The sequence below is a fragment of the Heloderma suspectum genome, chromosome 3, assembly GCF_057233095.1.
Source record: "Heloderma suspectum isolate Gila_16-S chromosome 3, 16-S_ref, whole genome shotgun sequence".
NCBI classification, from domain to species: Eukaryota; Metazoa; Chordata; class Lepidosauria; order Squamata; family Helodermatidae; genus Heloderma; species Heloderma suspectum.
This window is the reverse complement of record NC_139460.1, coordinates 194810933-194831426: the sequence shown is the minus strand read 5'-3', so window position 1 is coordinate 194831426 and position 20494 is coordinate 194810933. Positions and strand designations below refer to the sequence as shown.

The 20494-nt window shown below is 44.3% G+C and overlaps 1 protein-coding gene across 2 annotated transcripts in view; it reads left to right on the top strand.

The window, feature by feature from the left end:
* The first annotated feature begins 3224 nt into the window (after window positions 1-3224).
* Window positions 3225-20494, top strand: part of ZCCHC24 (zinc finger CCHC-type containing 24) — a 197868-nt gene continuing 180598 nt past the window's right edge. Inside the window, exon 1 of one of the 2 annotated variants that reach the window (XM_084845238.1) lies at window positions 3225-3857. In XM_084845238.1, coding sequence (XP_084701364.1) covers window positions 3615-3857 — 243 coding nt within the window. In that variant the 5' untranslated portion in view covers window positions 3225-3614. The remainder of the gene's footprint in view (window positions 3858-20494) is intronic. The other variant, XM_084845239.1, reaches the window with a different exon arrangement.

Sequence of the window (20494 nt, the reverse complement as noted above, 5' to 3'; positions counted from 1 at the left end):
AGGCCTCATCTGGAGTACTGTGTCCAGTTCTGGGCACCGCAGTTTAAGAAGGATGCAGACAAACTGGAGAGGGTTCAGAGGAGGGCAACAAAGATGATCAGGGGACTGGAAACAAAGCCCTGTGAGGAGAGACTGAAAGAACTGGGCATGTTTAGCCTTGAGAAGAGAAGACTGAGGGGAGATATGATAGCACTCTTCAAGTACTTGAAAGGTTGTCACAGAGAAGAAGGCCAGCATCTCTTCATGATCCTCCCAGAGTGCAGGACACGGAATAATAGGCTCAAGTTACAGGAAGCCAGATTCCGGCTGAACATCAGGAAAAACCTCCTGACTGTTAGAGCAATACGACAATGGAACCAATGACCTAGGGAGGTGGTGGGCTCTCCCACACTGGAGGCCTTCAAGACGAGGCTGGACAGCCATCTGTCAGGGATGCTCTGACTTGGATTCCTGCACTGAGCAGGGGGTCGGACTCGATGGCCTTGTAGGCCTCTTCCAACCCTACTAATCTATGATTCTAAGATGCATAGACATGTCTTAATAAGTTGATGGGTAAGTAGGATAAGTACTCTTTCTTTCTCTGGTCCATGGGCCCCCACTCTTTGAGATATATCACACACCATGCAGCAATAAACCCAGCTTTGCCAGTGTGAATACTTAACTGAGCCACAACCAATCGTAGCATGCATGACATTTTTATATGTACCCAGACAAAAAGATTAGATGCACTGCTAAACAATATAAAGTATGCCAAACAGTGTAAACAACTTTGCTGGAAGTGAAGTCAGTAAAACTGTGCTGCACAGGGACAACAGACAGCACAATTGGGCAGAAGGTTTCCTCACTAGCACAGATTGGCACTTTGCACCTTGGACGAAACTGACTGAGAGTCGCCATCTGTGCTGGGGCAGTGCACCAGCCTTCCCTAACCTGGTGCCCTCCAGGTGTTCTGAACAACAGCTCCCAGAATTCCTGACCATTGGCCGTGCTGCCTGGGGCTGATGGGAGTTGAAGTCCAAAACATCTGGAGGGCACCAGGCCAGGGAAGGATATCGTACACCCTTAAGGCATAGAGCAGAAGTGGGGTGTGGCATGGCTGCACTGCACCAGGCATTGCAGCATTCCCATCCCTCTACTGCTGGTGGATTTTGACACTAGCTAATAATTGCAGATGGCACGTATTGAAACTTAAACTTCAAATGCAAGTTAGAGCAAAGCAGTATGGCTCTGCCCACTGGTCTTATGACATGATTTATTTAGTTTATTTATTAATTAACTTGACTTATGATCAATCATTCAGCTCAAGTGCCCAGCTGAAAGCAGCCAACAATATAAAACAAAATGAAGGGGGTGACAGAAAGGATGTCATTTTAGGTCTTGTGACACAGATAAACAGGACAGACGAACTCTTTGTATTGCCACATGCATATGTTTATTTTGATGTGTTTAGTTTGCTCTAATACTTGCACCTGAACTCTTGCAAAGCTTACATTTTTTAACATGCAGCAGAGCTAAGCTTTTCCCATTCAACTCTAATTTGAGCTGTGCTTTCACAAAACATCTCGTTTTTCTGTTTCTAGCTAGTGATAAAACAGTGGTGGCCAGTCTTTTCAGCAAGTATGCTGTAAGATGAGGCCAAAGCATGAGACAGCACCACTTTACTGTGTACTATAGTACATAATATGCAGCCCATGTGCCATGGTGTAGTTTACCTCTAGTCTACTGAGGCAGAGAGTGGGCAGCACCATAGCACAGGAGAGGCAGGTAAGAGTACAACTGTGACTCTGTGCCAGACTTCCCCAACTTGGTGCCCTCCAGATATTTTAGTTTAAGTCCGATCAGCCCCAGCCAGCACGGCCAATGGCCAGGGATTAGGAATCTACCTGTGTACTACAATGAACATCTGAGGCCCTCCTCCAAGTGCCTCCTCTGAGGGAGATTCAGATGATGACAGGAAGGGAGAGGGCCCTGTCAGTGGTGGCCCTCAATTGTGGAATACTCCTCCCAGTGAGGTCTACCTGGCACCAACACTGTCATCTTTTCAGTGCCAGGTTCTTTCCTCTCTTCCCAGGCATTTGACGACATATGATGAGAATTCTTAATCTAGTTGTTTTATTGGGTCCTGATATTTTATTGTTGACTGTTTTTAGCTGTTCTCAATTGTTTTAATTTTTTGTATGTTTAATCCCAGTTGTTAGATACCTGGAGTCTTTTCTTCTTTTTTGAGAAAGGTATATAATGATGATGATGATGATGATGATGATGGGAGTTGACATTAAAAAACCTATAGGGCACCAGGTTGGGGAAGGCTGCTCTAGAAACCATGGTCTGTGCTCATGATACCACACTTCTGGAAATCTTCAAGGTAAGAAAGGAACTCATGGTAATGTTTGGGCTGAAATAGAGGAGAGGAAAGAAACTGGACACTAAGTAAGTGAGAGGGAGGTAAATCAGCTGCAGAAATGACAGTCTAGCTCCCAAAGAGGGCTAGATCTACACTAGCGCTTTTTATCCGTATCGAAGTGCACTGATAAGTGCACATTACGCATTCTGTATACCACATTTCCAGCGTTATTTCCTGCTTTTTATTCCGTATTATCCAAACTACCGCAAGATATGTCACGGTGCGTGCTGCGAGGTGCAAATGTGCAAGAGGGTCGTTGCGTCAACATGACGGGATGGGATGCATAGGAGAGGAGGTATAGCTCTGGTGGAGGCAGAGATGGCAGGTATGCCTTTGAGAAAAGAGGCTACCAAGATTCCTGCACATCTTGTGAGCTTCCCGAAGGCATCTGATTGGCTGCTGTTGGAAACAGGATGCTGGTAGCAAGAATCGAACTGAGGTCTTGGCTTGCACAGCCCTTCTTATGTTCCTTATGACTCGAGACACGTACCGAGCTGCCCTTCCAGCGGAGAAATAACGAACGTGTTCTGCAGCAGCCGCTAGTGCGCTCTTGGGGGTGCGGGAGAGTCAGAGGGAAGGAGGCGTGGCCTCTCTTCTGATTGGCCCACAGCTTCACCAACATTCAAATTTGTCGCCGCTCGGAACTTTCAGGAACCAATGCCCTTCCTCCTCTTCTTCCCCCCACCCCCTGGCCATACATATTTAACGAGATAGCCCGAAGAAGACAGGCCGTGGCTGCTGAATAACTAAATGAGCCCCACCCACCAGTAGGGAGAATGAAGGAGTGAGAATAAAGCTAGATAGCGGATCAGCCCCCGAAAGGAAAGGGGGAGAGCGAGCGAGGGAGGAGCGGAGGAGAGGGCGGGGGGGAAGCCAGAGAAAGTTTGTGACTAACTTTGCTGCTGCAGGAGCAGCAGCAGCAACAGTAGAAGAGCAGCTATGCTGGGGGTGGACGGTGTGTTGGAGCTCAGAAGGCTCAGATCGCCTTAGGAAAGGCGGGCAGAGAAAAGTTGGAAAGGCTCGGAAGACTCAGGGCGCAAGGAAGCCCAGAGGGCCTCCCCCTCCCTCCCTCCCTCCGATAGGGGCCCACGAGAAAGCCGTGGGGTAGGAAAGCATCCCCCCAAGAGACGCGGGGGAAAGGGAACCGAACGATCGAGGAGGAGGGAGGGGGGAAAAACATCTTCGAGCGGGCAGCTTTGGAGGGGCAAGGATGAGCTTGTTGTCAGCCATCGACACCAGCGCTGCCTCCGTCTACCAGCCTGCCCAGCTTCTCAACTGGGTCTATCTGTCCTTGCAAGACACGCACCAGGCCAGCGCCTTCGATGCCTTTCGGCCGGAGCCTTCTTCGTCTCAGCACCCGGAGCTGAATTACCCCAGCAAGACAACAACGGAGCTGGGATCGTCCCTCAATTCCAGCTATCTCAACAGCTTTTTGCAGCTCCAAAGGAACGAGGTAAGGGACCCAGTTTGGCAACAACAACAACAATAATAATAATAATAATAATAATTAATAAATTCCACCCCACCCGCCAGGTCGGTGTGTTTGCTGTTGCACAGCCGGGAACACTTTTCTGAGCAAATCCGATCTTACAACCGAGTTGAGAGCAGAAATGTCTGGATTTTTTTTAAAAAATTTTTTTTGACAAATCGATTTGTCCCCCCTTAGAAAATAGATCGGCTGATATGCAAATACTCCGGCTTCAACTGGCTTGAGGTTTGGGCCTGTGAAATGCAGCTGGGAGGGATAATAGACTTGGCTCGCTCGTTCCTGCCAGGGGAAGGGAACAGCCGACCGACCATCTCGGGGGGGGGGGGGGACGGAGAAAAGTTTGCAGAAAGTTCACTCTGAAAACTTTTGTACCGCCATGATGTTTTTTCAACAACCCCCCCCCCCCATTCTTTAGTTTGAGTCTTCAAGGGACTTTTGATCCCCCCCCCTTTTTTTCAATCGCTTGGTTGTTTTCAAAAGAGGAGAGCTTCGTCATTGAGTTCGCAGATTTATGCGCAGTAAAGGGCGCGCGGGGGGCTCTGGAGAGACGTTTCTCTTCTACACATACGCAGGATATTTAGCCCAGCCGAGCTTCTTTGCCTGGCTCACTTTAGAATCTTGTCCCAGAGAGACGCTTTGGGAATGAGAACAACGTCGCCTAAAAGAAAGACAAATCGCGGGTGATTTCAACGTATGTTGCCGCTGCATGTTCACGGCTGTTGCTTCTGAGACTGCTCCAAGTTCTGACACAGTGAATCTCAATTTTCTATTTAGGTGGGTTTGGGAGAAGTGGGGGGACTGGAGTGCAGTGAGAGACTTCTGCAGCTGCCCTTCCCTCCTGCACACGCTTTTGGGAGTGTGCGGATGTGGTGTGTGGGGGGACTCAGTTCCTGTTGACATTGAGGTAAATGATTACTTGGACAGAGCAGAGTAACACTGATTGCATTGCCTAGCTCAGCCTTCTCCAACCTGGTGCCCTCCAGATGTTGTTGGACTACAATTCCCAGGATTCCCCCAGCCAGCCATGCAGTCCAACAACATCTGGAGGGCACCAGGTTGGAGAAAGCTGGAGTTCTATCCTAAAATGTGGTGAGATAAATAGTGACACGTAACCTTTGTCAGAGGTGAGGAAGGGAAGCTGAATGAACATGTTACAGTTTCAAATCCATCCCTTTTAGTACAATCCGTTTTGAAATAAACAGAATTAAAGGGGTCATCCAGGATATCACCAGTATCGTTATGCTGTGATTACATAAAAAAGACAACTGGTGTTCGTTTGTTTTTCTAGAAAGCCTGAGGCTCTTATGTCCCATTGGAACCCCAGTATACTGTTCTGTTACTTTCTTTCTCTCCTCCCTCTGTTCTCTTACCCACTCCCCACCACCAAATCCCCTGTCTGCATTTACACTGTAAATTCTTGGGACAAGGGACTGTCTTTTCTTATGTATCTCTGTGAATCACTATATATACTGATGGCACTAAATTATTATTAATATCGAAATCCCAAACTCTCACCCAGTTTTTCAGGCTGAGGATAAAGTTGTACATTCATTTTAAAATGCTTTATTTATTTATCACTTGGGAGCCTCCTCCCTTCCCCCCACCACACACACTTCGGTTCATGTGCATTGCCACTGTTCACAAGTTATGCTTTTTGTAGTTTTAATGTCACTCCGTCCTCTTCAACTGATGCAGGAGGAAGACACTCCCCCATTTGACTAGCCTGGACACTGGCCTGTAGTAGACTTGGCCTGTGATTAGACTTCGATGCAATCTCGTAACAGGGTGTGTTAATTTTGCCTTTCTGCATTACTTGCCCATCAGTCTCTCTGTCCCAGCAAAGCAAGCACTCCTGCCCATAAGACGTTTTAGAGTACTTTACCGGTTATATATTGCTGTGAGGTCCTGCAGTGTTGTACGTGGGATATCCTAAGGAAGGCACAGCCAGTACCAGAGAAGCATGGGTGACTCCTGCTTAGAAATGTGAAGTAGAAAAAACTGGGGGATATTAGGAAAACTGCCATTTTCCCTGTGTGTTTTTCCTCCCCAAGGAAAAAAACATACACGTTTTTTTTTTTAAATTGGATTATGAAATATTTCCCTTTAGAGTAATAAAAAAGATTTAAGACAAGTTATTTATATATATCCAGCCTTTATTCCCCCAATATGTTTTCTAAAATCTATGTAATAGGAAGATTTTAGTGTAAGACTATGTACATTATTAGATCACAACAATTCCTATACACTGAGGACAAGCAGTGTACAGTACAACTCTTAGGGAGCAATCCTGTGGCCTCTAGGCAGTGGCTAGATGGCCATAGGTTATCTGGTTTTCTGGGAACCGACCTCAGAGCCCGCGCTCCGGGGTCAGTTCCTGGAGAATCGACTGTCCCCCACTTCCGCGCTGCCTCAGAGGCAGCACAGAACAGCCCCGTGCTCCACGCTTGCAAGAGGAGCACGGAACTGCTGAAAAGGGGTGTTCCGGGGCGGGAAGGGCGGAAATGCCTGTACGACACATCCAATGTCATACCCTCATCCCCTGCTCGGCCCTCCCATGGCTAGACAGCTGCAATCGACTGTCTAGCAAAAAAGGCAGGGCAGGAGAAGCACGGAGGGAATGATCCCCTCCGTGCTTCTCCTGCCCTGCATTGGATAGGCAGTCGCCTCCGAGTTTGGAGGCAACTGCCTATCTGAATAGGATTGCGCCCTTAAATGCATTTCTGCTCTGGGAATAATAATAATAACAACAACAACAACTTTGATAATAACTTCCTTTGTTTTATTATAAAGTTGATGGTTTCTTCTGTTTTCCTCTTTTTGCCTGCTTCTGATAAACTGGCAAAAATGAAGAGATGCTAGCTTTTGTAGAGTTCAGCAACTTGTAGCTTCATTTGTAACAAACATTTAAAACATTTAAAACTTCAATTAGTAAATGTGTAATTATTGTCTGAATAAAGTATACTTTTAAATTTAAGATACTAATTTTGATAATGTTATGAGCAAACCAAGTTATACGTAATACATTTTATGTTCCTAAAGTATCAAAGGGCACAATCCTATGCATGTTTAGACAGAAAAAAATGCCTCAGCTCCAAGAATGCTGGGAGTTGGAGGACTTTTTCCAATCTAAACGTGTATAGGATTTGGCCCAAAGTGACTTGAGGTCTGTAAAGAGTACTACAAAAATAAATATTGCATATTTATCAGTGTTCCCCAAATTTTCCATTTTTTCTGGGAGTGGGGATGGAAAAAACGCGATCCTCCCCATGGCTTCAAAATTTCTGGAAATTTTACAGCTCTACTGCTGCTACTGCTGTTGCGCTCCCTTTCCCTTTTGCTGAATTTGCAGTGCTTTTTCTTCCATTTCCTCCACCTCTCAGTCACCAAAGCCAGAAAAGAGTTTTGTTCAGCATCAGGGCTTCCTCCCACCACCACATCATTTCTTCTCCCCTCTTTCCTACAAATAGTGATACAAGGGACACTTCCATACAGGGAAAAGAGGTTGATATGTAAAAAAAAACAAAAACACACCCATTCCCAAATGTGTGCAACTTTCTGTTGGGGGGAAAATGGCCATTGGAGGACTAAAACCAAAAAGTGCTTCGGGGAGATAACTTGTGTTCACAGTAACACAACCATCACAGCAGGACTGAAATTCAATTGTAAACCCTCCCATCTACTTGCCTGGTCATCAACCAATTAAAACACTCGATACAAGTATTTTTATGTTTCTGTGTAGGCTAACAGGAGGAGGGAAGCCCCAAAGACCTGAAAGTGGCACATGTGGAATGGGGCTTATTTAATCTTTCACTAATAAATCTGCCAGTGTTTATCCCAAGATTATTCTACTATCGGGTTCTTCTATTTTGTGATGTAATTTTTAGAATCATTAAGGGATGGGGTTTGAAACTGGCAGACTTTGGTTCAGAGGCAGTGAAAGAAAAAGGGTTGTCTTATATTTTTTCTTGTTAATGTGAACCCCTGTCCATCAAATCAGTTGCTTTCCAAGCAGATACCAAAGCCATGTAAATTGATTAAAACAAAGTACCTGGACACCTGTCGTTTTACGTATATGTGAAACTATGATGGGGCATGTTATAGGTTGTGCCACTGTAGCTTAGGACTTCTTTCTGTCTAAAGACGCATAGGATGGCACCCTTAAATGCTTAGCAAGTCCATCCTGCTTTAACCCCTATCAGTTGCAATCCCATTGGATAGCATTGTGGCAGTGACCAGGGAGGTTGGAAACGTTAATTCCCCCACCATCCCTTGTCAGACAACATGGAATTATTCCTTAGGAGGCGCCATATTTCTGATGACCTTGCTGGGTTCTACACACTGATGGACTTGCTCTAAAGTTTATAACAATGAACAGGGCCTAGGTGTACATGCCAAAGGCACAAATCCCTTTGCTTTAGAAAAAAATGAAAAGGATGGCTGCATTGATAGGAAGAACCAGTGTGGTGCAGTGGTTACAGTGGTGAACTGGGACTTGGTTCAGTTCCCCTCTCAGTCAGCAAAGCTCACTGAGTGACCTTGGGCTAGTCACTATCTCAGAACTGAGAGAGCCAGGATTGAGGTTGCCTACCTCACAGGATTGTTGTGAGGATAAAATGCAAGCAGGGATGGTGGAGAGAATGATGTATGCTGCCTTGAGCCATTGGAGAAAGGTAGGATATAAATAATAAAATAAAATATTTTGCTATAGTTCAGGGGTGGGCAGACTTTGGGATTCTTTGGTCTACTTTTAAAAAATGTTTTACTAGAACCTTGAGGGCCATCCACTGGAGTCAGGTGCAAAATAGTGGTTCAGGGCAGACATACTGTGAGTCAAATTAAGGAACAGGGAGTCTCTGAACACATGGCTAAGACCAAGAATTTGTTTTGTCTTATCAGAGCTGAGCTCACAGTACTTTCACACAAAAATCCACCCCTGGTTTTCTCCCCCATCCGCAAGTTTTCTTCATTTTAGCAGCCTAATTCAAGTGGGAAAAAATAATTTTGTTGCTGCTGTCTTGAAATAGTTGGGAGTCAGAAAACCTTGATGATCTCCTGCAAATCATCTACCCGTAGATCCTGATCTATCTTCTTCCCGCTTCTGCTGTCATTAATATTATGAGGGATGAAAAGAAAATAATCAAATGAATTCTCTTAAAATACACTGCTTGTAAAACAACATATTCTAGAATATATTGGTGAGCTGACCTTTCCACCTTGCTGTAACACACTCAGATCTCCCCCACCCTGCTGAAAATGCACCTCTGCCAATGTAGCCAGAGTGCCTTTAGTGAGGCTGTAATGATTTCACTCCATGATACCCCTGCCATGTGACCTGTGCCTGTTAAATATGGCCAGGCACATATGATCAGTGGTTGACATTGCTGTGTGGTGATGGCTTTCACTGGCATACCAGTGCCAACCAATGCTGAGGTTTGAAAATAGCTGCTTGAGCTGCCTAAAGTAAATAAGAATGGTTCCCACCTGACCGGGTAAGGAAGCTTTACAAAAGTTTATTCTTTTTAAATTTTAACCCACCAGTGACCAATGGAAGCAGACAGGCTAGTAACTGTGTGTGTGTGTTTGTGTGTGTGTTTGTGATCTAGTAACGTGTACTTACTTGCAGAGCTACAGTAGTTCTTTAGCGGGCTGATGTTTTGATCCAGTTTGCAATGCACAGAACAATACGTTACCCCAGCCTTCCCAACCTGGACCCCTCCAGATATTTTGGACAATAACTCCCACCATCTCTGACCATTGCCCATGCTGGCTGGGGCTGATAGGTGTTGTAATCCAAAACATCTGGAGGGCACCAGGCTGGTGAAGGCTGTGTTCCACTATCACAGGGGTGCAGAGCCTCAGGCCCAGGGGCCAAATCTCACCCTCCAGGCTTTCCCAAATAGCTATGCCCCCTCCCCTGGCCCCACCCCTCTCCCTCAAGTACCAATCTTTGGTGCTTTCCTGGCTTTTGTGCAGTTTTCTCCCCTTTCTAAAAGTTGAAATGCCTCTCCTCAGGCTCAGTTACTGGCAGTGAGAGCTTAAGCAAAAATAGGCTGGTCCTTTTGGTATTTTTTTGGAATTCTGGCCCTGCTCCTTTTCCCTTCAAACCCGCCTCCTGAAAGTGTCTGCGATATAGAATTGGCCTTTGGGCTGAAATAGGTTCTGCACTCCTGCACTATCACAACACCTGTTGTGACCATCCTAAACATTGATTTACCAGTCAGTGCATTTGATTAGTCCATCAAAGCTTATACCATAATACATTAGTTATTCTTTATAGTGCCACAAGATCTTTTGTGGGTTCCCCCCCCCTTTTTTTTTTTTTTTGCTGGAACAGACTAATACAGCTATCCCTGGAAGTTGCTTAATCTGTTAATATTCCTGCCTTGGGAAGTTGATCTTAATCATCTGGATGACAGAAATGTTCATTGGTGTAACTCTGTTATCAGCAATTCAAAAGCACAGGGCCTGCCATTTCCAGAAGAACACAGAACTGCACACCTGTTGATCCCAGCTTGGATATTTCTTTATATTTCGCGTTTAAGTCCTATACCTTGCGATGCTTATGAAGCTTGAGGTCCTGCCTATCCAACCCTCTTGTGATCAAGTTGACATGAAAGCAACAGTGTTATTTTAGAATAAATCTCATACAAAGAACAGTAGGGTTACTTTTTCTTCTGCAGTGTGAATAATCCCTGCACGCATCTGTGAAAGTTATCTTCTAGAAACAGGCTCCTTGGGGCAACATTTTACAGTCTCTCAAGGGTGCCGTCTCTGCTTCCTTCCCTTTCTCCACTTTTTGCTTCCTCCTAGGAAACATTTCTGTCTAGTTCTGTTCTCTGTTTAGTCCTCACCCTCCTTGTTTTGTCCCCCTCACAGATAAATCTTAACATGTTTATTTGGAATTGGAGGTGAGTCCCAATTATTTTAATGAGATTGAATTTTAAGTCAGTGTGCACAGTATTATAGCCTAAATGGTTTGGGGTCAGGGAATCTGAAGGACCACCTTCTCCCTTATGAACCTGCCCACTCGCATCATTGTCAGAGACCCTGGTCTGCCTCCTATTTCAGATGGATAGCTACAAGGGACAGGGCCTTCTCTGTGGAGGTGCCCTGAGTCGGGAGCACTCTGTCCTAGGGAGGTCTGCCTGGTACGTAAATTGTGTTCTTTTAGCTGCTGTGAAAGACTTTTATATTTGCTTGGGCTTTTCCTTGATTTATGTTTTATCAATTGATGCTGGCTTCCTGTGAAGTTGCTGCCACTGGACTCTGATGCTTCTCTGTTTACATTTTGTTTTGATTTACTGATTTTTCATTACTGATGTTGCCATTTTTGTCTACTGCCTTGGACACTTATGTGGAAAGGCAGGATATAAATAATTTAAATAAATGAATTTAACTCTTTCGGTGTTCCATTCCACTGGTAGTACACGCCAATCTGCTCTGCTCCCTTGCGCACTCTATTTAAGTGACGAGAAGTCTTAATAGTAGTAATGAGCATTTATGCAGTCTTCTTTCAAGCATTCAAAGCACTTCTAATGCATGAATTTCTGGTAATCCTTTCCACAACCCCATAAGTATTACTATTCCACTATTGCAGTTGAGGAACTGAGGCGGAGGGATAGTGCATTGCCTAAGGCTAGTTTGTGACCCTCTGTGGTGTAGTGGTTAGACTCGGACCTGGTTCACAAGATCACCACAGCCCACCATGGATTATTTAAGCCATGGTGGGTTGCAGTGCCTGCAGGCAACAAATTGCCAGTTAGCACCCCAGTGGCTTCTTGGGTCTTCTGAACCTTGGCAAGAGTGGCTTGTTGGGGTGGTTTATAAACCACCCTACAACAGGCCATGAGTTTGGGGCAGTTTGTCAACCACCCCAAAAAGCCACCCTCGCCAGGTTTGGATGTCATGACAACCCATGCCTGGCAAGGGTACTTAGGGAAACAAGCCGGCATGTGGCTGGTATGTGACAGAGTGGTTAACAAGCCACCATAGCTTGTTAACATTGTGTCATGCGAACCAGGCCTCTGAAAAGTGAAAATCCAGAAAGAGGGTGGCATGAAAAGTGAAGAACAAGAGAATGGGCGCTCCCAACCTTTTACCTCTCATGGCAATTTGTGGCGATGCCCGGGACACTTTTTCAAAATGTCAGATGTGCCTGAGGGCCCCCAAACATTGCCTGCCTCAGAGTATTGGGCTACTATGACCATGGAGACTTGAGGTTCGTATCCCCACTCAGCCACAGGGTTGTGAGGATTAAATGGATGGGGAGAAGCATATTTGCCAAGGATGGGGTAAACAGGGAATGAATTAATGAATGGATTCATGGCAGAGGTGAGATAAGGACCTGATTTGCTTTCATTAACTTCTCTTGTAGCCACTATTGTGCACCAGTTCCACTGATGGCTTCTACCTTTAGGGTACAATCTAGCAACAGCTAGTCACAAAAACCCACTCCCTCCCCATTGGGAAAAATTGAAAAATTTTGGATTATGAAATATTTTCTTTTAGAAAGGTGAATAATATGCTTAGGACAAGGTGTTTATATATTGCTGCCCAGATTTTACTCTACCAAAATGATTTCTAAAAACTATGAAATAGGAAAACTTTTACGTAAGACTACATCAGCCTTCCCCCAACCTGGTGCCTTGCAGCTGTTTTGGACTACAACTCCTGAGATTCCTGACCATTGGCCATGCTGACTGGGGCTGATGGGAGTTGACGTCCAAAACATCTGGAGGATACCATGTAGGAAAGACTGCTATACAGTCTTGGATCATTGCAATTTCTATACACTGAGGACAAGCCGTACACTACAACTTTCAAATGCATTTCTGCCTCCAGAGAGAATAATAATGACTTTAATAATGGCTGTCTTTGTTTTACTGTAGTGTTGATGGTTTCTTCTGTTTTCAACTTTTACTTTTTGTAAAAGCTAAGAGATGCTAGATTCCTTAGAGTTCTGCAACTTGTAGCTCCATTTATAACAAAAACTAAAAAGAACTTAGGGCGCAAACCTATGCATATTTAGACATGACTGGCTGAGGAATTCTGAGAGTTTTAGTACTTTTTTCCTATCTAAACAGGCATAGGATTACACCTTTAATATACCAAGCTTGATAACTTTATGAGCAGACTCAAGTTATACATAATACATTTTATTTTCTCTAAAGCAACTTTAGTTCTGTAAAGGGCAGTACAAAAGTAAGTATTGTATATTTTTAACCCCCCCACCCAAACTTTGGTTTTTGTCTGGAAAAACACCATTTTCCCCTCATGGCTTCAAAATTTCTGGAAATTTTACATCTCTAGTCCTATCACGTATGAGTTGTTCTCTTCTTGCTGGTCAGGGTGCTTCTTCCAGTTCCAGCACTGATTCTGAGTGTTTGTGTAACTACCTACAGTAGAGTTTCACCCAATAGGGCATGTTTCTGTGATGGGCAAGGGCAGATAGAAGAAGATTGCAATGGGAGAATGAGAGAGGTGGAGATAGGGTGAATATAGTAGTAGTTGTGGGGGTCTTCTGCAGAATCAAAAATCTGGCTCAAAGCATATATCTGGGACCGGCATTGACATTGTGGTGAGGGAAAGGCTGGAATGTTTGGATCCAAAGGTTTGAAATGTGGCCGCCATTGTCCCAAGTGAGACTGCTAAACAGTGGGCTCGTTTTCTCAAGTGAGTCTCCAGACCATTTGGAAAGCTACATCTTTCTGTAAGCAAAAGAGTCTTCATATCCTAAATCAGTTTTCTTTTAAACTACCAGCCATTTTGTGCATCCAACATTTAGCCACGTATAGTGATAAGGATAACCAGTTCATTGTCAGCAGGAGCCTATCAATTAGAGGTGTCTACTATCAAAGAGTTGGCTGGATAGTTCAAATCAATATGTAAAATTCACTCTTTGCAGCTTCATCTTCCCTTAGGGTCAACAGTGCCCTTGTTGTCTTCCTTTAAGGCTACCAGCTCACAATGCTGCAGTGGCAACAGAAGCCATAACTGGCAGAATTCCTGTTTCAGGGTCCAGACTTAGACCTACCAATTCTATGCCCCCTTGGCTTCCTTCCTTGCCATCCTTTCCAGATAGGGCTGCAGTGGCTTGTCAGCCTAAGCTGGTAAAAAGTGTTCCTGGCTGCAGCCACTCTGAGCTTCCCCATTTAACCTAGAGCTCAGGAGATCTTCCAAATGGCATACTTGGTCTTTCAGGGGGAATTGAAACCCATCTAAGAACAATTGTAAACCTCCATCCAATTGTAAACCTCCTCCTCCATCTGACTTGGATTCCTGCATTGAGCAGGGGGTTGGACTCGATGGCCTTGTAGGCCCCTTCCAACCCTACTATTCTATGATTCTATGATCCAGAATAGCTGGTTTTCCTATGGGCACTACCTCCATCTTCTCTGGATTAAGCCTCAGCTTGTTCCCCCTCATATACCTCAAGAGTTCCACAGCCTCCCTGGGATAAGGAGATTGAAACGCGAGGTGATGCTGACTGTCATCCACATACGGGTGACACTGCAGCCCAATCCTCCAGATGACTTCCCCCAGAGGTTTTATGTAGATGTTAAAAAGCATAGGCAGTAAGATGGCACCCGATAGGCCAATGGCCACAGGGCGGAACAAAAAACTCCCAGCACTGCCTTCTGACGCTGCTCCTCCAGGAAGGACCAGAATCACCAGAACAGTTACTTCTAGGCCCAACCTGGACAAATAATCCAGATGAATACCGTGGTTGACACTACCAAAAGCTGCTGAAAGGTCCAGGGGAACTAATAGAATTGCATTCCCCCATCCATTCCCTGACATAAGGCATCCACCAAAGTGACCAAAGCATCTTATGTCCCAAATCCATGTCTGAAACTGAATGGGAATGGATCTAAATTATCAGTATCATCCAACACTGCCTAGAGTGGAGAGGCCACCACCCTCTCTACCACTTTACCCAAGAATGGGAAACTAGACACTGGGTAGTAATTATCCAAAACCATAGAACCTACCAGCGTTTTCGCTGTAAGTTAGATTTGAACTGGGGGACTTCACAGCTCACAGTTTTAGAGCAGTTTCATTTTTGGCCTCTGTATGCAAGTTTCATGAAAATGTGCATATCTGTTTCATTTGTAGTTAGCAATGTTTGCATTTTCTCCATGTTTGCTTCCATGTACAAGCCAGGCTGTTTTTGGCATATATATTATATATGGGCATATGTGCAGCATGTCTCATTTGTAATTGACGTTTAGCCACTAGATTACATAGTGACTGTTTAGGTGCTTTATGGACAAACAACATCTGTGGCTGTGTTTCAGGAGGGGTGATTGGGTTTATCTGAAGCCCTGTTCAGTTATTTACTCTCACCCCCGCAGTTAGAATTACATGAGGAGGAGAGCAAGGATGACCCACTGTCACCTGTCCCTGCAGCCCTCCATGCGCTGGAACCTGAACTTCTGCAGCAGGGAGACTTCTCTACTTACCTAGGCACCACCTGCAATTTAGAGCCCTCGTTTCCTCGAAGTTTCTAAATCATTCAGGGAGCTGTAGGAAGTTCAGCCTCCAATGTGTGGACGGCTGCAGGGAGAGGCAACAAGGATGCAACAGAGGGAGCAGGGACCTCTGAACAGGGCTCGAGTAATAAGACTAGAGTTGTCGGACAAATCTGCCACTGATTCAAATCAATTAGGATTTCTATGAATCCGACCTGTAGATTCTGCAGCAGACCGGCTTTTTCTGAGCCATGTGGATTTTGCAGACTTGCAGACCAGTTTTTCACTTTTGAGAGGGATTTGTACTAATTAGCATTAGCACTATCGCATTTGCACATTAGTGCAAGTTGGCATTGGCGCTAATGCCCACTTGTGGTAATGCAAATTAGCACAGCTAGAATGAAATTTTGGTTTTAAAAAAGGACACCTGACAATCTATGAAACACAAACGGAACAGATATAACAAAATCTGTACATCCCTAAATGAGATCAAAAGATTTTAAATGCTAGTTCAGTATAGCGGCAAAGGCTACAGTCCTGTGCCTTCTTACTTGGAAGTATGTCTCATGGAACATAGTGGGATTTACTTCTGAGTAAATGTGCATAGGATTGTATAATAACAGTGTGAAATAGGGAGTTCCTGGTTCAAATCTTGCCTTTGCCATGAACTTAGAAAGCCACTGTTCTCTCAGCCTCAGACTCCCTCCCCCTCGCTAGCTGAAATCTGGAGATTATTATAGTGGCTTATATTATAAGGTTCTTGTAAGCATGGCCAGCATTAGGGGCAGACATGGTTGGCCACCTGCCAAGGACCAACACCCCACAAGGAGCCCACTGACAAGAGTCCCTTGGACTCGCGCCTCATCTTCACCACTGCAACCTGCTTGTTCACCTGCCTCGCGCTCTGGCCCAGACAACAGTGGCAGTCAGAAGGAGGAGCAGCAGATCCCACTGCTTACTTGCTCCCTGGCTCTCTGCCTATCAAGCAAACAAGTAGTAGCAATGGTGAGGAAGAGGATGGGAACTAATAGCAACTGTTAACAATGGTAGTGAGAAGGTAGATTCATCAAGGGTGGGTTTGTTTATTTATTAATTTATTTACTTTATTTAGTACATTTCTAAGCTGCCCAATAACTAATATTCTGCAGATTACAACCAGTGAAAAAACTAAAATGCCATTTTAAAACACAGTTAAAATATAAAATACAATACAAATACTTAAAAGAATAAAATACAATATCATGCAAAAACAATAAACAATACAGGGATCGATAAAACAGCTATAATAACCTAGAACTAGGACTTGGAAATGCCTGGGAGAAAAGAATGGCCTTTGCCTGGTACTGAAAAGATAACAATGTAGGTGCCGGGTGAGCCTCTTTGGGGAGTTTATTCCATAAGTGGGGTGTCTTGCTCAAGGGCCCTCAAAAACCTGGAACTGGAACCTGGAGCTGGAAGTGGTTCTAAGGATCCCTGTGATCATGTATGTAAAGTGCTTTGAATCCTCAAAAATAGTATATAAATGCGAAGAAGGAAGAGATTTGCTTTTTAGCTGGGTGGGTGGGGCTCAAAGGACTCCTGAACCTTTGAAAAATGGCTTTAAGAGGGAACCAAGGAACATTTGTTAGATGGGATGGGGTGTGTGTAATGTTGTTTTATTCCCATGGCTGCTTCATGTTGCATTTTAAATTACATCAGCTGGGTGGGCCAGGGCTGGAGCAGGACAGTGCTTTTGATTCGGTAGGAAGAGCATTGGCTTGTGAAGCATTTTGCAAAGATAGTGCTGGCTGGCCTTGGCCATCAGTTTAATTACCTGTACCATAAAACCTAAAAGCAAGCAAGCAAAAGCCTTATCCAAAGCTGACTCACAAGCAGCATCAGCTAGCATCCCTTCCCCCACTCCAAACAGGTGCCTTTGGCCCAAGGTGTTCTTTAGCTGTCGAGCCCGTCCATTTTTAGCTCTCCGCCTGCCCGCGTGTGGAATGCGATGATGCTACCAGACAGAATAAGGAAGGCTTGCTGGGGAAACATCCCATCCATGCTGCCTGGTGATGTCATGGTGCTGAAGATTTGGGTGGGTCTTGGCTCCCAAAACAGATAGAGTGAGCAGCTAAACAACTCCCCAGGTCAGGGCTATATATTTGGACTTGGGGAGGAGCAGCTGGCTGAGCTCTCACAAATGGACTACTTTCACCTGCCAATATTGGCATTCATGCTACAGAGGTTGTCTACAGCACACTTTCATTCAGGGGCTTCAAAACATTCAGAGGTTCTGTAGCAGACACACAGGAGTTCCTCAGCCAACAAATTGGCATGGGAAGGGTTCCTTGAGTGTAGTACAGCCTACTAGGGATGTCAGAGAAATCCGCAATGAAATCCAGTGAGTTTGGATTTCTGTGAATCCAACCCACAGATTCTGCAGCAGATTGGCTTTTTCCAAGTCACACAGATTCTGTGGACTTGCAGACCCTTAAAAAAAACTTTCTGTATTTTAAACTTTTTTAAACTTTACACAAATTATGTCATAGAAAAATACATAAAATAAAAAAACACCGGCCAAAAATGTGCATTTCCTCCATAGGCTAAAGGATGAAAATGCTCATGGGGAGGATTTGCACATTTTCACAATTTCTGCAAATGCAAATCTGTGCAAATTCTGGAAATTGGAAAAAAATCAAATTCTGCCAATGAGTGGACAATGGAACGAAAGGCACCAGACAAGCCATGAAATGCAGATAGAATGGATTTTACAATATCTGTACATCCCCACAGCCTTCACTACTGCAGTGTCTAGTAAAAAATTGTTTGATGGCATGGAGTGTGAGTGATGGGGATGGGGAATATAATAAAGGGGGATTGGAAAGCAAGGATTACCCAGTGGAATTTATGCACTTTTTCATGCCCTTGATTTCAATGGGAATTATTTCAGCCAAGGGTCCCCACCCTTTTTGGACCTGTGGGTCCAATTGGGAAACTGCTGCTGGCACCACCACAAAATGGCTCCCATGGACGATGTGGTACTCACATAATGGCTGCTGTGAAGGCCTGGCTAGTCAAAAGAGGTGTTGGTGTGGGGGGGAAATAGTGAGGCTAGAGGCGGGGAGGGAGGGAGAAATAGCAAGGGGAAGGGGTAGAGGGGAGAGAAGCAGCAAGGCTAGAGGGTAGGAGAAACTGTGAGGTCAAGAGGTGGGGTTGGAGAGCAATAGCAAGGCTAGAGTCTGGGACTGGAGACAAACATCAAGATAAAAGGATAGGTGGAAGAGAAAGAGCAAGGCTGGGAATGGAGAGATGGAGAGCAAAGGGGAAAGGTCTGCTTAGATGGAAGAAGACTGGTGGGGCCAGGAAGCCACTCTTTTCCTTCTCTTTGTGCCCGCTGATCTGCTGTTCCACAGCAGGTTCAGGAACAGGAAGGAGAACCTAGCATCCTAATGTTTTTTCCAGTTTTTTTAATTAAAAATAATTTTTTGAAGGGGCAGGGAGTGGAGAGCTCCATGGGCATTATTGGAGGACCCTGCAGGCACCATGTTGGGGAACCCTGATTTCAGCATATGCTTAGCATTCCCGTTGAAACCAGTGGGGTTTAAAAGCACTTAACTTTGGCCAGGTCTTATTTTTGAGACTTTTTAAAACCCCACCTTACTACACAAAGTATCCAAAGCAGCCAACAATGTAATTGTATAATGTTATAATGTATAACAATAAAAGATTCATTATAAAAATCCATAACAAACTGAAACTGCAGTAAAAATCTAGATTGGAATAAAAACAGCAGCCATCAGGGAAACCATTTCAAAAGTGATACCAGAAAAAACCCATTGGAAAAGGTATGTCTTCACTGCTTGTCAAAATGCGAGCAGCAACGAGGCCCAGTGGACTTCCTTCTGAAGGGCATTCTGCTGTCTGGCTACCACCACAGAAAAGGCCCTTTTCCTCATGCTCACCCATCATACTTCTGAATTTAATATTCAAGATTAAATGGCAAACAAGCAGCATAGCAATAATATTTCTATCTTAATTTATAAGGCAAATATTACGAGTAACAATATACTTGGGAACAATAAATTAGTGCACTAATACTTAGCAAAATTTTTATGTTTATTTTTTTGTGCTCATAACTATAGCTATGTAATCAGTGGTCACTACTGTTTTGTTAAGAGGTGGGATTTGCCTTTGGCATGCATTCCTAGTACATAGGACCATTTCAATCTTTAATAACTAACAATGTTCAGAGAGTAGTGAGATGTTATCTCACTTCTTTTCAAGTGTACATAATTTGAGTCTGGCCTGACCATGCCACTTCCTTTTTTTCCCCTCACTGAAACCCACTAATTTCAGAACCATCCTACTCCCTTGTTCATCTCACTTTGGGCATTGATAACAACAGTCACTCAGTGTGCAAAATCAGTGTGTAAGCCAAAAAAAATAGGTGCTTCTGAGGCATAATCATTACATGTGGCATGTGTGAACACATGAAGCTACTTCTGCAGTCTCCAACATGGTGCCTGTGAGCATGAATGTGCCCACAGACACCTTTATTGGTGCCCACCAGGCTCCCTGCCTCTCCTGAATTTTATTTCTTAAGATTTATAGTTTTGTTTTAACTGGGAGGCTGGCATGCTGCAAAATGAAGTGCTGCCCTCCAGTGCTATCTTTATTTGGATTCAAAAGATTAATTTGTGTTTTGGAGCTCAGACCCAACCTCTGCTTCTTGGCAAGTTATTTTCCTTTTAGTCTCACCAGTTTGCCTTCTGGGAAATGAGTGTTTTATGCCCAGCCATGCCACCCATGGCAGCCATTTTATGAATGGGCAAGTCACCCTATCTCAGCCATTTTGTGAGAGCCTCTATAACACACACTCAGAATTCTGAATATACCCACTGAAACCAAACGATTGAGACGCCTGAGCTACTTTGTGCTGAGTCAGATATTTATTTATTTATTTATTTATTTCATTTCTATACCGCCCAATAGCCGAAGCTCTCTGGGCGGTTCACAAAAATTAAAACCAAACAACACACAATAAAACAATTTAAAATATATAGACATTAAAACCACAATATAACAATACAACCACAATAAAACCTAGCAGCAGTACAGGAGTTTAAAATACAGATTTAAAGCAGCAAAGAT